The sequence below is a fragment of the Zea mays genome, chromosome 2 (genome assembly GCF_902167145.1).
Source record: "Zea mays cultivar B73 chromosome 2, Zm-B73-REFERENCE-NAM-5.0, whole genome shotgun sequence".
Taxonomy (NCBI): Eukaryota; Viridiplantae; Streptophyta; class Magnoliopsida; order Poales; family Poaceae; genus Zea; species Zea mays.
In genome coordinates, this window is record NC_050097.1 from 113,698,204 (window position 1) to 113,714,806 (window position 16,603).

The window sequence follows — 16,603 nt, forward strand, 5'->3', positions numbered from 1 at the left end:
GTCAACAGCAGGTCATGTATGACATGACGTACCGTCGGGCCATCCCTAATAAGGTTACAATCCTTAACAATATCATAGAAACAACACTATAGGATATTTTTAGGTCGTGACAACCTGAGAGGCATGATTCACTAAGCAAATCTGATCCCCCGAAATGTGCACCATCACTACTTCTGCTTCTAAGCATTCAAGGTAGCCGAACGTGAGGCGGTGAGTGTCTGGCGGTGGTGGCGACCACCTTAGGCAGCTATGGTCGCCTTTCATGGCACTCATATTAGCCCTATGTTCCTAGGGTACGATATTGGTCTAGGCACAATCCTATACATCAAGTTATGATGGTCTAGACCCACACCACACTAGACCTTGTCATACTTGTACCAGACAAAAAACATGTTTTGGTTAAACTATCCTACTTCAGGCTACTATACATCGGATTATGGCAGTGTCGACCACACAACACGAGACCATGGCCCTGTTTGGTTACGCTTTTCTCCCCCACGCTTAGATGGTTCTCACGATTATTTTGACTCTCGCATATTAGTTTAGTAGGTGAAATAATAATTGTGTGAGAAGCGAAAACAATCTAGGTGTTTGGTAGGATCCTCGCTTATTTTTCATCCATAAGCAAATTATAAGCGAAACCAAATAGAGCTCATGTCATGCTTAGACGCGACCAAAAATATATGTTTTGAGTCAAGCTATCCTACTTCAAAATACATGTACATCTATGTAGCCCAAGTAGATGATCTACTTGGGTGAAAGGATGACGCCAACTTGCAGAGCGTGCAAGCACACAACAACATGATGTGTGCTCCATAAATGCTTATTTCTCATCGCTTTTCTATGAAACTTACTCATACATATAGATTGTAGATTTGTACTACATTATTATTGTCATGTAGATTGAGGGGCATTTGGTTTCCTAACTAGAGTTTAGTCTACGACACATCAAATATTTAAATATTAATTAGCAGTATTAAAAATATGCTTAATTAGACTAAATAAATGTCTCGTCATTTAGTCTTTATCTATATGATTAGTTCTATAAATAAACTATATTTAATACTCATAGTTATCATTTAAACATTTAATGTGACAATAGACTAAACTTTAGTTTGATAGAATCAAACACCCCACGGGCAATGTGTCTCTACAACTCTATTTTCCCGTTTTTGAAAAACTACCATAAAACTCATGTGACACTGAAACAAAAAATTTACTTATTTTGAAAAATAATTTCAGACTTTAAAATACATAGAAAAGATTTAGAACATATTTGATTCGCTGCCTAATTTGTCATTGCCATTTGTCATTGCCACACTTTTGTGACTAAAGTTAAAGGCCTGTTTGGATAGGCGATTGCGGCACCGCAGCACGCCACACCCGCAGCGGCCGATTTGAGCTCCAGCCGCCGCAGGCGGCTGGAGTGTGACGCGGTGTGACGCCCGGGTCAGCCTACCAGGCTCTAATTCTTCAATTCGAACGAAATAAAGTGTGACATAGTTAGCCACAAACCAAACATGCCCTTAGTCTCTAAAGCTACAAGTTTTAGTGGTTATACAAATAAACCACGGATAAAGGAACGTCCGAATAATGGAATGTCAGTTAAATTAAATGAGATATCCCATTACAAACAGACTAAAGTAGCCAAAAAGTTAGTTTACACGATGAACTATTTATAACCCAAATGGCAAGTAACTGAATCCAGATGAGGAAAGAACGCGATTAATAAACGCACAGGCCACTACACGAACCCAGTTGTATAATACCCACGGTATTGTTGCCTACTTATTCCGATACAACAGCTGTATTCTCACTGTGCAAAAATAGAATAATCACATGGACAGATATTAACAGCATTTTTTTTGCCAGACAAATGCTGCTTACAAGCCGGCATGTTGGGCCGCTGGCTTCTGAACAAGATCTGCCACGGGGTTGCGAGATTGATTTGGAACCGGCAGCAGCTGAATCTACATCCTGCAGCAGTTTACACTAAGGCAAAAATTCCAAGCATCACTTCCTGTTGGTTCTTCGTCATTAGCTTTGCGTTTGACGGTGAATTTGCTGTATCCAATCAACGTAACTACTTGTTCCAGCCATCTGGTCCTCAACAAGGTTAGATAGAAGCAGATAGCCTTCTCTTGGCTGTTCACCCTGTCGCACCACACGGCATAGCTGGTGATAGGAAGGATCCTTCTCCCGCAGGGATCTTAGTATTTTCATGAAATTTCTTGACAATTCATTGTCACACTCTCTCAATACAATCTGCAGCACAACCCAGTTTAGTGCACATGCAAACCCAAATAATATGGTACACTACACATTTACTCTAAATTTTCATAGAAGAGCGTTTACAGGGAAAGATGATAATGTGTATGACGAGAAGTTGTAAAACTCTGTAGCAAGCAGTACTATTATGGAGTGGAAAAGTTGTACCTTTGATAGGTCAGGGAAGTTTGCCAAGCTCACTCCAAGAATGTTGTTCACAAGTTCAGGCGGGAGCATCCTACCTAACCACACTAGGAAAGTGAAGCCATCATCAAGGAGGTACAAACCTCCAGTATCTAAACACTGAAACGTTAATGGCAATCGCTTCAATGAAACATCATCAACCTTGTTTGGTTCCTGCAAAACACAAGATAGATTTGAATCTTTTGATTAGTGTTTGGTTAACTTGCTTAAACCACAAAAAGGATAGACTTAAAAAACAAGGAAATAGCTGACCAAATGATATATCATAGCGCAATTAAGCTAAGAATGTCTGGCTCTATCACATTTTAAACTATAAAAGGACATCATTTTAAAAGCATGATAACCGAGGACTTGTGAAACTATTTGAACAGACTAAACAGATCTTGTGCAATTAAACGTACTAGAAATCTCTTTTTTATGTCAAATTTAATTTGGGTCGATTGGGCATGGCAAATCCACAAGCAACACTGCCTAACAGCAACGGAGTCAGCTTAGTGGAAAAGAATAACATACCATTGTGAGTACTTCATCAACTCTGTACAGAGAAGGATAGATAAAATTGAGCAGCCTTTTTACAGGCAATATCATCATGCAGAAACCAGCAGCGCATCGTTCGTCAAGAGAAACATCTGCATAACCTCCACGAAGAGCAAGAGATTTGCAGATAGCCAGGATGTACAATGGCAAAAACCTTAGAGATTCGGGAAAAATCAGTCTCCCGCCTATCCGGTGTTGTACAACATATAAATTGCGGTATTCCTTCAAACTTTTAACGAGCTTCAACTGTAACTGCTGCCGGACACTGTCCAGCTTATCAGACAGTGAATTTTCAATCGCTGCAGGATGTGATAATCAGTAAACTGTGTAATAACCATATAACATGTATATTGACATTTACAAAAGATGAAGAGCATCCATATATTACTAACCAATTCTACCCAACAATGACACAATGGCACCAGTATCTGCTTGACGATACATTTCACTAAGATCTGTGACCACAGGTGCAGCTGCTGTGTGGACCCTGATACGCCTTTCACCAGAGGATGATGTATATCTAATTGGGGTTGAGGACACAATAAGCAAGTACCACATGAATGCATAATATTCTCAAAATATGAGAAGGACAAAAAATGTACATATATGCAAAAAAGAAGCATGATCATTTTTTCCTAAACGACCATTTATGTTGATAAACAAACATTTAGCCTGATCAAATGGCCATGTAATCCACTTTTTCACTAAACAAGGACAGCTGACTCTTTAGCATTTTCTGTTTAGGGGAACACTCAGACATAGTTTTTACAACACTTCCCATTAAATGGCACACTATAACCCACATGTATGGCTATCTGATCAGCTTTTCGCTAATCACAATTTGAAGGGTGATATTCGAATGTACAAATATCATCTATAACAACAATTTTTCACACTGAAATCAAGGAATATGTGCAAGAATGCATGTAATCATAATATTAGTGCAAAATCAGATTGAGAGGAAAGGATACAGCAACGCCACTTGGAAGTATACAGTCTGGGTGGTCATTAATGTCTCCTCTAGCGACAGTTGCATTGCAAAAGCTTTATCAGAGTCAACAGCTGGAAGGGCTAACAGGTCTGTGGACCGTAGCATGAAATGACCATGATAGGTTGTGAACCGTACTCCTGAAACAGATGCTATGAGAGTTAGATCAATTCATAAACTACCAAATACAAATAGAAAATGAAGATAAATGCAGCTGTGAATTGAACCTTTTCCACATCTGATACGCATAACAGATTCCCATGCAGTCTCTCGTGTAAGGTCCCTACTAAGCTCAAGTTTAAGTTTGTCACCATGTGTAGGTGTCTGGAATGATGCATAGTGGTACACCTGACCACCAGTATACTTCGCCAAAGATCCTAAAATTTTGTGTATAGCATAAAAACAGAGCACAATAGAAAATAGCTAATCTGAGTATGTCAATTCAAACATTGTGCCAGCAAATTCTCACCTAAAGACGCTATATCTGAGTACTTATCGCTGAAAGAAAATATGTCCACTGCAATCTGATATTTTGTGAATTCAGCAGCCATCTGTTTGTAGAAGGAATCTTCTGGTACCCTCAGAGTATGCTCCTTATCCGTTCCATATGCACGGACATCGTCTCCTCGTAACCTCAAACGACCAATACCAAGAGATGGCAAAGTACTCTGGAAGACAAGCAACTTCCCCCCAATTTGACTCTACAAAGGGATTTCATAATTGTCCTTAATTTGTTGCAAAAAATAAGGCGATAATGGTAATTCACACATCGAATAAAATATGAATAGCATAGAAATAAGAACCATACCATAACCATGAAAGCTGCTTTAAGTGCTGGACCAAGAGCAGACTCCACATTTACATTGTCATGAAACATATTTGGCAAGCTATCAAGAAATGATTCCACAACATGTCTTGAGTCGACCAAATTAACCAAGAGGTCATCAGGCAATGGCAGAAAAACATCATCCAAATCAGTAACCACCATCATTTGAGGCTGTGACAAAGAAGACTGATACAAACAAACCATATAGGTTATTTCAGTACAAATTGAATGCAACATTCAAAAATTGATATGTATTGCAAGACAAAAGATGCTACTTTGAGTTAAAGAAACTACTAGTTAGGTACCCGTATCTAGCTGAGTTGATTAGATGGTCTGAGTAGCACTCCTCAAGTCCTGGGTTCAACTTCCCGTGGGAGCGAATTTCAGACTGTAGTTAAAAAAGTCCCCTCGTCTGTCCCACGCCAAAGCACAGGTCTAATGTCCGGCCCCGGTCGCAATCGTTCTCACATGGGCTACGGTGCTGTTGTGTATGGTTGGGGCAGGGGTTCGAGGGTTTTCTCGACCTGCGTGAGGTCTTCTTAATATAATGCTCGGGGGTTGTCTTACCCCCTCGCTAGTCGAGTTACCCGTACATTGCTATGGTTATTTACAATATCTATATTTTATATAACACAATCCTTTATACTCCCTCTGTCCCAATATATAAAGTGTAACCACCTCTCGTTCAAAGACCAAGAAATGTATTTAATTCTCTCTATAGTACTTTTTTCTCGAAAAGTGCAGGAGAATTGCGCCCTCACATATTAAATCTAAAGAAAAAAGGGGGTCAAAGAGAAGGACCCAGATACAAAGCACTCCTTTGGAGGCCAGAAACAAGCATACACAAAACAATCCATAATGTTGCATCGATATATGTATGCTTAGAGAGAGCACGCCTTATATTGTGGGACAAGAACGAAAAGTTGTTACGCCTTATAAACTGGGACAGAGGGAGTATAACATAAGCAGATGTGAGTTGTAGTGGTGTTATGGATCCTAGTTCATAGGGGGATAAACATCGCAGGAAGATAGTCGGGCGGAGTCGGCTTGGGGGGGACTAGACTATTAGAGAGATTTGGGACTAATTATTTTTCATTGATTGATTCCTCCTTAAGGAGGTACAGCCTATCCTTATATAGATAGGAAGACTTGGCCCCCAAGTAACTAACTCAATCTTATCTAATCTAATCCCAAGTAACTAACTCAATCTTATCTAATCTAATCTTTATACACTAATCCTAACCCTGAGCCTATCCCTATGGCCTCCATGCTCTGGGCTACCGCCCCATGACATTCCCCCACCCTTCGAAGAGAGCTCTCGTCCTCGAGCTGTAATGGGGTGCATGGCAACAGCCTTGCTGCTAACTTGATCTGCACGTGAAAGTGCAACCCTAATTAGAAGCCTTTTACATCTCGGCTTTAATTTATTTGCAAATAAAATAAAGAACCTATGCAAAGGTTGGTCCCCCTAGATCCCATGGGAACAATCTCGTCTAGGCTGCAAAGGCCAAGACGTGGCAACTCACCAGTCCTACGACCGGAGCTGCCACGAGTTCCAGTGGAGACAGCGCCACCCAACCAGACGTGTTCTTGTTGTCCACATGGCTATGGATCTTTGGAAACATAGAAAAATATGTGTCTTTGATGGGGCTCGCCCTTCCCTGAACACTTTAGTGGACGAGTTCAAAGAGGAGCTGCACCTTTGGTCCTTGGCAGGTGCAAAAAACTTGAGAACCCTTTTTGATCCCGGTTGAAGGAAGGGGTCCCGTGGGGCCGGTGTGTCTGGTGCCTGTAAACGGGTGTGTCAAGTGTTTGTGTGTGTTAAAGGGTGTGTGTTTTGGGTGCGTTTCTTGTCTTTCTGTCCTGCCTCTAGCTTTTCTTTCTTCTTCTATCAATATAATGATATGCAGCTATCTTGCGTTTTCGAGGAAAAAACATGGCTATGGATTAGGACGTTGAACTGGAGTAGAGGATCGACCAACCCTATTGAAGGCCTTGCCTCCCCATGTGTGTGTTGTTCAACGTGCAATATCGATGCAAGTCGTGCCAGAGAACGGCGGACCGCAGCCTGCCACCGCTTGTCGTGCTTGACGCCGCGTCGCCGCTTGCCGTGCTTGACATCGTGCCAGGAATCCATGTGCAGCCGCTTGTAGTCGCATTGTTGTCGCTGATCGGTGGTCAAACTCCACCTTTGCCTCGAGTAGATCACGGAGCTGGAGAATAGCAAATCGGGCCTGCTCCAGATCGGGGATAAACATCGCAGGAAGATAGTCGGGCGGAGTCGGCTTGGGGGGGACTAGACTATTAGAGAGATCTGGGACTAATTCTTCTTCATTGATTGATTCCTCCTTAAGGAGGTACAACCCATCCTTATATAGATAGGAAGACTTGGCCCCCAAGTAACTAACTCAATCTTATCTAATCTAATCCCAAGTAACTAACTCAATCTTATGATCTTATCTAATACTAATCCCAAGTAACTAACTCAATCTTATCTAATCTTTATCCACTAATCCTAACCCTGAGCCTATCTGTCAAGGGCGTTAAGCCCTCGAGCAGCTGGACCGTGGCTACGTAACTCGTATCCGCCGTCCGTCTTCTCCGGCGAGGTATTCCTCCGCCGTAGGCTTAGAGAGTACAGGGAGATGGGAGATTAAGGTGATATATTTCTTATTCCCTTCATTGCCTCATGGTTCCATATAAATAGGCCACTGGCCCGACCAACTAGGTAACTTCTAATTTAGGAAATGACTTATTTGGAAACCCTAATTTAGGAAATGACTTATTTGGAAACCAACTCCCCTCCAATTAAGGCCTATCAATTTGGCCACTAATCTAGCCACTTTCCTTGGACGGACCTTCCTTGGTTGAGCTGCTGCTACTTTCCTCTTTGGACGAACCTTCCTTAGGTGAGCTGTTGTTGGCGCCTCCCTTAAACGCCCTAGCCTCAGCCCTCCTGGCGTCGCGGGCCCGCGTGTAGGTGCGGCCCCACATGACATCTCTCCCCCCCTCGAGGTCCAGCTCGTCCTCGAGCTGAAAATCTGGGTAGGTGGCGCGAAACTTGTCGCGGTCCTCCCAGGTCGCCGAAGTTTCTGGTTCGCCCCGCCACTGGACCAGCACCTGTTGAACACCCCGTGCCAGGCGAGCGCGTTCCACCCGAGCTGGCTCTGGAACAATCGCCCCGTGATGGATGTCGGGTAAGGGCGGTGGGGCGGATGGGGGTGCCCCTAAAAACTTCTTCAGGGTGCCCACGTGGAAGACGTCATGAATGCGGGCCTGTGGTGGTAGCTCCAAGCGAACGGCGACGTTGTTGATGAGCTCGATGACGCGGTATGGCCCTAGGAAGCAGGGCTTCAGTTTGCCCGATGTCTGTTGAGGCAGTGAGGGCGGAGCTCGCTGGCGAAGTCGAAGGAGTGCCCAGTCGCCGACTGCATATGTCACTGGCCGGTGTTGCTTGTCGTAGTGGCGTTTCTGCACCGCATGTGCCTGCTCGAGACGATAGCGCACATCGGCGAGGAATGTCTCGCGGTCCTCCATGTTGCGTGCGACCGCATCCACCCTTGTTTCACCAGGCTCATAAGAGCGGATGGAGGGCGGGTCACGACCATACACCACCCGGAATGGCGTCTCCCGGAGCGAGGACTGGTATGCCGTGTTGTACACGTATTCGGCCCACGGCAGCCAGCGAAGCCATTGTCGAGGACGGTCGCCTGTGAAACAGCATAGGTACATAATGATGACACGGTTGGCCGCCTCCGTCTGGCCGTCGGACTGTGGGTGGAAGGCGGACGACATGTGCAGCTTAGTGCCCATGAGCCGCATGAGCTCACGCCAGAACGTCGAGGTGAACACCGGGTCGCGGTCGGACACCATGGATTGCGGCACGCCATGGAGGCGTACAATGTCGGTGAAGAAGGCTTGCGCCACCGACTCTGCGGTGTATGGGTGGCCGAGGGCGATGAAGTGGCAATACTTGCTGAAGCGGTCGACGACGGAGAGGATCACCGACTTCCCGTTGACACGGGGCAGTGCTTCAATGAAGTCGAGGCCGATGTCTGCCCAAACGACGGTGGGAATCGGTAGTGGCATGAGGAGACCTGCCGGGTGAAGATGCTCCGACTTGTACCGCTGACAAGTGGGACATGCCCGTACTAAGTCCTGCACCACACTCCGCATGTTGGGAAAATGGAAGTCACGACGGAGGCGGTGTAGTGTGCGCTGGACGCCCTCATGTCCATCATTATGGACAGCCGCCACAATCTCCTGCAGAAGTGGCGAGGCCGGTGGGATGTACAGGCGCCTGTCGTAGAGAACCATGTCGTCGGCCACCGCCCATGGATCAGTGCGTGTGCCTGCCCTGACTTCGTCGTGGATGGCAGCCAGAGCGGGCTCAGTAGCCTGGGCGTGTCGGAGACAGCTGATGAAGTCGAAGCGGGGAGCTGAGATTGCCTGGAGAGTCCCCGTGCCGTCCTCGTCGGTGTCGCGGCGCGAGAGCGCGTCGGCCACCGTGTTCGTTGCTCCTGACTTGTACTCAATGGAGAAGTCGAACCCAAGGAGCTTGCCCACCCAATGATGCTGCGGAATGGTCGCCAGGCGCTGATCGAGGAGGTACTTGAGGCTGTAGTGGTCTGTCTTGACGACGAAGCGTCGCCCCCACAGGTATGGCCTCCAATGTCGTACGGCAAGCACAAGCCCGATGAGTTCGCGCTCATAGGCCGCTAGGGAGCGATGGCGGGGCGCCACCGGTCGGCTGAAGAAGGCGATCGGATGAGCCTCCTGTATGAGCACCGCCCCGAAGCCATAGGTGGACGCGTCGCACTCCACGACGAAGGGCTTGGTGAAGTCCGGTAATGTCAACACCGGTGCTGTCGTCACTGCCCTTTTGAGGGCACTGAAAGCGGCGGTTGCCTCGTCGGACCACACGAACCCCTCTTTCTTCAGGAGTGCCGTGAGGGGTGCTGCAATGGCGCCGTAGTTGTGGACGAACTTGCGATAGTAGCCTGCCAAACCAAGAAAGCCACGCACGGCTCGCGCCGAACGGGGTTGGGGCCAGTCGTGGATGGCCTGGACCTTCGCGGGGTCCATAGCGACGCCAGCCACTGAAATGACGTGGCCGAGGTAGGCGACGGAGTCAACACCAAAGGAGCACTTGGACCTCTTGACAAAGAGTCGGTGCTGGCGCAGGGTGTTGAGGACGACGCGGAGGTGCCGAAGGTGGTCCGCCCATGAGGTGTTGTATATCAAGATGTCGTCAAAGAAGACAAGCACAAACCGGCGGAGGTAGGTACGCAGGACGTCATTCATCAAAGCCTGGAATGTGGCTGGGCGTTGCACAGCCCGAACGGCATCACCAGGAACTCGTAGAGGCCGTCGTGGGTGCGGAACGCCGTTTTATGGACGTCCTCCTGCCGCATCCGCACTTGGTGATACCCCGACCGCAGGTCCAGCTTGGTGAAGTGTCGTGCGCCATGGAGCTCGTCGAGGAGCTCGTCGACGACCGGAATCGGAAACGCGTCTTTGACAGTGAGCGCGTTCAACGCGCGGTAGTCGACGCAGAAGCGCCACGACCCGTGCAGCTTCTTGACGAGGATGACCGGGGAAGAAAACGCCGAGTCACTGCGGCGGACGATGCCCTGGTCGATCATGGCGGCGCACTGCCGCTCAAGTTCGTCCTTGTGCGCCGCAGGGTACCTGTACGGTCGCACCGCCACCGGGGAGGAGCCTGGCTTGAGGACTATGTGGTGCTCGTGGCCCCGTGCTGGAGGTAGTCCGATCGGCTCGGTGAATACATCGGCGAAGGCGTGTAGCAGCCCGTCGATGAGGGTGTCGTCGGTTGTGGCGGCTAGGAGAGTCGGCGCGGATGGAGGTGCCACGCCGCGCCAGCAGACGTCCCGCCCCTCCCACTGGAATGCCATGGTTCGGGCGGTGAAGTCCCATACAATGGGCCCGAGCGTGGCCATCCAGTGCGTGCCGAGGACGACGTCGTACCCGGCTAAGGGCATTACGAAGAGGTCGACGCCGAATATCATGCCACCCACGTCGACCGGAGCTTGGCGAAGAACGCCCGGGCAGGCCACGCGCTCCCCATTGGCCACCGTTGTCGTGAGTCGAGGCCGCGGCTCGATGGTCAGCCCGGAGCGTCGTGCAGCCGCTTCCCCGATGAAGCTGTGTGTTGAGCCCGTGTCGATGAGCGCGACGAAAGTAGCGGCGCCGACAATCACCTGCAGTTGTACCGTATTGCCGACGAGTACCCCTGCGACGGTGTGAAGGGAGAACACTGGTGTCTCCGTGTCGGGGTCATCCCCCGTGGCGGACTCGTCGGCGGTGTCCAACTCGACGTCGTTGATGTAGAAGATCCGCGTACAGACGCGGTTGTGCCCCCGTGTGTACCGCTCGTTGCAGTTGAAGCAGAGGCCCTGCCGACGGCGCTCCTCTTGCTCCTGCATGGATAGGCGTTTGCGCCCATCTGCCATGACCGCGGGCGTGGCTGCCTTCTCAGCCGGCGGGCCAGGCAGAGCTAGTCGCGGTGCAAGGGTCGGCAGCAGGCCACGGGTCGCGCCCTTGGGAGGCGGCGGTGTATATTGTTCCCGAAGCTCCAGCTGGCGCGCCAGGCTCATGGCAGCCGCTAAGGACTGCGGGTTGTGTACCTGGACGTCAAGGCTGAGCGGGGGACAGAGACCCCCGTGAATAGTTGGACCCGTTGTGCCTCGTCGAGGGGTCCTGCACGTGGAAGGAGCGCCTGGAAGCGGTCCTGATAGTTCGCGACGGACCCCGTGCGGCGGCAATCAACCAGCTCGAAGAGAGGCGCGGCGCGGAGAGGAGGACCGTAGCGCAGATTGAGCAACTCCTTGAACCGGCGCCACGATGGAGTACCCTCGTCCGTCTGGACCTGGATATATCACATTTGCGCCCCGCGCTCCAAGTTGTAGGATGCCATCCAGACCTTATCCTCCTCCATGATGCGCTGCTGATGAAAGTAGGATTCGCAGCGGTTGATGAAGATGAGAGGATCGGTTTTACCATCGTACCGGGGAAAGTCCAGCTTTTGGAACCTCGGTGGTCGGTCCCCATGGTGCTCTCCGTAGCCGATCTTGTGGCCTGAGGCGGACGTGCGGTCGGCTGTGAGGCTGGCGATGGCCTGGGCGTTGGCCGTGACGGACGCCTGCAGTGACTTGAGAGCCTCGGCAAAGGCCTTGAAGTCGTTAGAATCGCCCATGGCTGGAACGCAGGACGCCACAGAGGACGTCGGTGAGGTTGGTGCTGCGGCTGGGGGTGGCGGCTGGCGTAGTGGTGGACTGGGAAGAGGATCGTCGGGATCGTGATACCAGGTTGTCAAGGGCGTTAAGCCCTCGAGCAGCTGGACCGCGGCTACGTAACTCGTATCCGCCGTCCGTCTTCTCCGGCGAGGTATTCCTCCGCCGTAGGCTTAGAGAGTACAGGGAGATGGGAGATTAAGGTGATATATTTCTTATTCCCTTCGTTGCCTCATGGTTCCATATAAATAGGCCACTGGCCCGACCAACTAGGTAACTTCTAATTTAGGAAATGACTTATTTGGAAACCCTAATTTAGGAAATGACTTATTTGGAAACCAACTCCCCTCCAATTAAGGCCTATCAATTTGGCCACTAATCTAGCCACTTTCCTTGGACGGACCTTCCTTGATTGAGCTGCTGCTACTTTCCTCTTTGGACGAACCTTCCTTAGGTGAGCTGCTGTTGGCGCCTCCCTTAAACGCCCTAGCCTCAGCCCTCCTGGCGTCGCGGGCCCGCGTGTAGGTGCGGCCCCACATGACACTATCCCTATGGCCTCCATGCTCTGGGCTACCGCCCCATGACAAGTGGTAAGCTCTAAATGCTTGGAGCCAAATAGCCTGGGTTCGAATCCTGGATGCAGCATTTTTTGTCGATTGTGGGAGGGGGAGGACGCAAAGGAAGAAACTTATGCTTTATATTAGTAGAGATGTGAGAGATGTAGAACATGCCTTGAAGTTATGAAAATGCAAGGTGCTGTCAAAGGTTAAGAATCCAATCTGTGTTCGTGGAAAGCCTGGAAGTTCATCAAGGCATGATTTGATGGTCTTTGCAACAACCTAAAAAAATAAGTGGCAGTAATAATGTGAGTCATTAAGGAAAATTTAAAAAGATGGCGCTCAGAAAAAAAAGATGGAGCCATACCTCAAGCAATCCACTCTGTACTGCGGATACAGACACATCAATAATAAAGAAATAGGAAGGCGGCATCGGTGGCCGCACCATATATTCTGTTGGAGCAACAAACTCTACAGTTCCCTTAGAGAGTTCAGGTCTTTGATCAGTATCGTACCTTCTGCCACTAGCATCAAGACCACAAAAGTACTCTCCAGGAACTGCAGTAAAAGAAAGCATGGGTTTTCATAAAGCAATTCATGGTAGAGTGTTTCAAGGGAATTATGTAGCCGTAGCACTGAATGAAGATTGTATGAACAAAGAGTTTTTGTACTTCAAGCCCTATTTCCATGAACAATGGTTAACTCTGACTAACAGACATACAATATAGTTCATAAGATCCACCCTTTCTTTTCTTATATATAATCATGAAGGACATAATAAAGGAAAATACCTCTTGTACAGAAGACACGTTATAACTACAGCATGCTTGATCTAGCTCCTTTGGTCTCAAAATACATCCTAAAATATATGATAGGTAATATGGAGTACTACCTCCATCCAGAAAAAGGATACAGACCTTAATTTTACTAGAAATCCTAAATGGTTTCCGCTTTTCTTTATCACTAGAAATTTTTCAATAGCATGTATTAATGCCCGACTGCTGTTACCATCTGAATAGTAGCAATTAAAAAGGCGATTACAAATATATTTTTTTTCAAAAAAAAAAGACAAGTACCCTATTCACTGCCACATGTTTCAGGTGAAAAAAGTGTCACTTCTTTGGCTATGGATGGTGCTTTTAAAAATAAGACACAACCTCTATAGCATGGACACTTGGCCAGAACATTTCACCTGCTAATTCTACACTACATTTTTTTGTGTAAACAGTCCTACATCATAATATTCCCTCTTAGCAAGTGCTACTCCCCATTGTAAAACAATAGGGTTCATCAGAGTAGGCAAAAGAACTAAGAAGGATGAAAGAGGAAGAGAGAAAGAAATAACCAAGCAACGCCTATTTAATCACATTGGAAACATGATAGAAAATTAATGATTATATGTAGGTCAGCAAGGAGGTAATAGGTGATCAAAAAGAAGGTAACATACAGGAATTATATTTTGAGAAGGCGGGGAAAACTATGTGAATCAAAGGCATGTATTAGTATGATATGCTAGAGTAATCACATCACATCAAGAACATAGAAAGAAGTTGAAAAAAAAAGTCCCTTAGTGGTTTCTGCATCCAAACTGTGTCATTCAAAGTAGTGAAAGCTATATATACCTAATATTAAAGAGACAAAATTCCTGCCATATTTTTTGGTCCAGCTCTAATCCCCTTCCGTGTTCTGGTTTTATATCTGCTAGATCGTATTTTCTGTGGCCCCATCAATTTCAGTCTAATCTTTATCTACCCCACAGTTGTACCACAGAAAAGGCATATATAGTTACTTCTTTTAGAAAATGATATGACAGCTGGTCAAAATCAATGGTAATCGGACATGACTAGTCATTAGTGTACCAGCATGGTCTTTTTCAGCCATTCACTGCTAGTTGAGATGAAGTTTGGGATAATTATGGTTACCGTCATTGAGCAACGCGCAAAGATTGCAGCGCCATTTCCTTCCAGCATCTGCAAATGTCGCATAAGGATTTATATACGTCCTGCATCTTCGACAGCGAATGACACCGGCAGACCCAAAGTTGATAACTGGGACTTCATCCTGAGTAATGGGAAAGAAACGTATCAAGAAAAGGGACCATTCACATGAAAACATAAACAAATAAATACCTTAATAGCTCATTACCCCATCAGGTGATTCTGCAAGTGGGTGCACCACAGCTCCAAGAGGCAAATGCCACCTGGAGACCAATGACTGAGATGCCGGAATCGCATGGGTTGTCAGACGGAAGTACCTCGGGTGGCAATTCAATGGGTATGCCTCCATAAGCTTAACTGGTTCCTCGTCACCATCCAATGGCCTTGGCAGCCCTTTTACATCAACACCAGGGTCAAGTGACCCAGGCGTAGAGCTCAGTGACAGTGACTGGAAGTCCTCCACTAAGCTCTGAAGTGTGCCTCCGACTGGAGGCCCGGCACTTGGATAAGCTGCCTGATTACCAAATGTGGTAGCTGGTCCCATTGGAGGAGGTGGCATATTCTGCATTGGTTGTTGAAATGCTGGCCTTGACATTGAGTATTGAGGGTTCGCAGGTGGTGCACCAGGGTAATACCCTTGTGACTGTAGTGGCGGTGGCGGCCTCGCATATGTTGGTGGTGCAGGCAAAGCGCCTCCCGTGGGAGATTGTGGCTGCGCAAGGGATGACGGTGGAGGGCGAAAAGGTGCTGGTGTAGCAGCAAAAGGGCCCGTAGGCGGTGGTCCAGCAGCGAAGGGGCCCTGAGACGGTGGAGGGGAAGTAAAGGGACTCTGGGACGGTGGAGCGGAGGCAAAGGAGCCCTGAGACGGTGGCGCGGAGGTGAAAGAGCCCTGAGGCGGTGGCGCGGAAGCAAAAGGGCCGTGGGGCAGTGTGCCCGCACCGTAGGGGCCCTGCGACGGCGGTGGACCCCTGAACCCACCCCCCATTGCGGCGGGTGGTGCAGCCCCGAAAGCAGGCGCCGCAGCACCAGACTGAGGAGGCGGCACTCCCTGCCGCGGCGGCGGAGCGAACGGGCCACCGGCGGCAAACGGTGGAGGCGGGACAGCGGCGCCCGGCACGAAGGCTGAAACAGGGCGGCCGGGCGGCGTCCTCCTCTCGCTCCCCATCGGCGGCTGCATCGTGGAACCTGCGCAGTCGGGCGGCAGCGGAAGCGACATGAGAAATGAACTTTCTGACAGTCTGTGCGCGTGATCCGCGTGTTTCCCGATCGGATCCTTCCGCTGCGGCCGGATCTGGCGGAGCGGTGAGGTTCGGGGAGAGGACGTACCGGGATCGAAGGGTAGAGGCGGCGCTCCGGCGGGGGCGCCGAGGGGGTGGGGGCAGGCTCAGGGGCAGCAGCCGGATGCGGAGGAGGGAGAAGGAAGACGCGACGCGAAGCGAGGGTAAAAACGAACAAAAGAGAAGCAGACGTCTGCCGGCTTGGCTTCCTCCGTCGCTGTCGCTCAGCACAGTCAAATTTGTAAAACCGTTTTGTATCAAAAACATTAAGACCGAATGTACTATAGTTAATAGTGGCTAAAATCTAGAGACAATCAAACACCCTATCAAATAATTCAGCTATTAATTATTTTTAGTAAATTAATTAATAATAAGCTAGCTATTTGTTAGGTGGATAATTTCACTAGCAAATTTTTAGTCAAGTAACTATTAAATCTAGTACATTAAAACACTCCCTAAATTCGAGTATGTGGATTTTGTCGTTTATTGATGAGAGCATCTCTAACCAGATGACTTAAAATAATGCCTTAAAATTAAAATACTACACTATTTAAAATATTTAAGGCACTAAAACCAAATTGTGATCCATAATTGAGCCCTAAATCATGTATTTTTGGAAGTGAATCACATTATTAGGAAAAAATTTGAGAATGATGTAGAAAATAAAGATAGTGCATTAGTGTAGGAGGTAGTATGTTTGGGTCACTTGATGGAGTGTCCTATATTTTTGACAAAAAAATGTATAAAATAGTGTAT

General features: G+C 48.2%; 2 protein-coding genes across 3 annotated transcripts; both read right to left on the reverse strand.

Annotated features, from left to right (window-relative positions):
• Positions 1-1,591: 1,591 nt before the first annotated feature.
• Positions 1,592-16,105, reverse strand: LOC100194158 (uncharacterized). Of its 2 annotated transcripts, NM_001359409.1 has the most exons (13): positions 15,897-16,105; positions 14,779-15,755; positions 14,556-14,694; positions 13,001-13,191; positions 12,808-12,915; positions 4,806-5,009; positions 4,467-4,698; positions 4,225-4,374; positions 3,981-4,137; positions 3,402-3,529; positions 2,986-3,308; positions 2,437-2,625; positions 1,714-2,265 (listed from the first exon to the last, which is right to left on the reverse strand). In NM_001359409.1, exons 2-13 carry the CDS (start codon positions 15,745-15,747, stop codon positions 2,038-2,040), a joined length of 3,018 nt encoding a protein of 1,005 aa, NP_001346338.1. In that variant the 5' UTR covers positions 15,748-15,755; positions 15,897-16,105; the 3' UTR covers positions 1,714-2,037. The 2 variants fall into 2 exon arrangements, with proteins under 2 accessions (XP_023157221.1, NP_001346338.1); XM_023301453.2 differs by having other exon boundaries at positions 1,592-2,265; positions 14,779-16,068.
• LOC109944016 (uncharacterized) lies at positions 11,709-12,064 on the reverse strand. The gene has a single exon (XM_023301646.2). It carries the CDS (start codon positions 12,037-12,039, stop codon positions 11,722-11,724), a length of 318 nt encoding a protein of 105 aa, XP_023157414.1. The 5' UTR covers positions 12,040-12,064; the 3' UTR covers positions 11,709-11,721.
• Positions 16,106-16,603: the final 498 nt, after the last annotated feature.

Bases quoted from the DNA above. Each gene is read 5' to 3' on its own strand.
- LOC100194158 (XM_023301453.2), bottom strand. From the start codon at position 15,786: ATGTCGCTTCCGCTGCCGCCCGACTGCGCAGGTTCCACGATGCAGCCG. The intron at 13,192-14,555 runs GTAACCATAATT...CTTTTACTGCAG, and splicing joins TTGCGCGTTGCTCAATGACG to TTCCTGGAGAGTACTTTTGT. The intron at 4,375-4,466 runs GTGAGAATTTGC...ACAAAATTTTAG, and splicing joins CTCAGATATAGCGTCTTTAG to GATCTTTGGCGAAGTATACT.
- LOC109944016 (XM_023301646.2), bottom strand. From the start codon at position 12,039: ATGGGCGATTCTAACGACTTCAAGGCCTTTGCCGAGGCTCTCAAGTCA.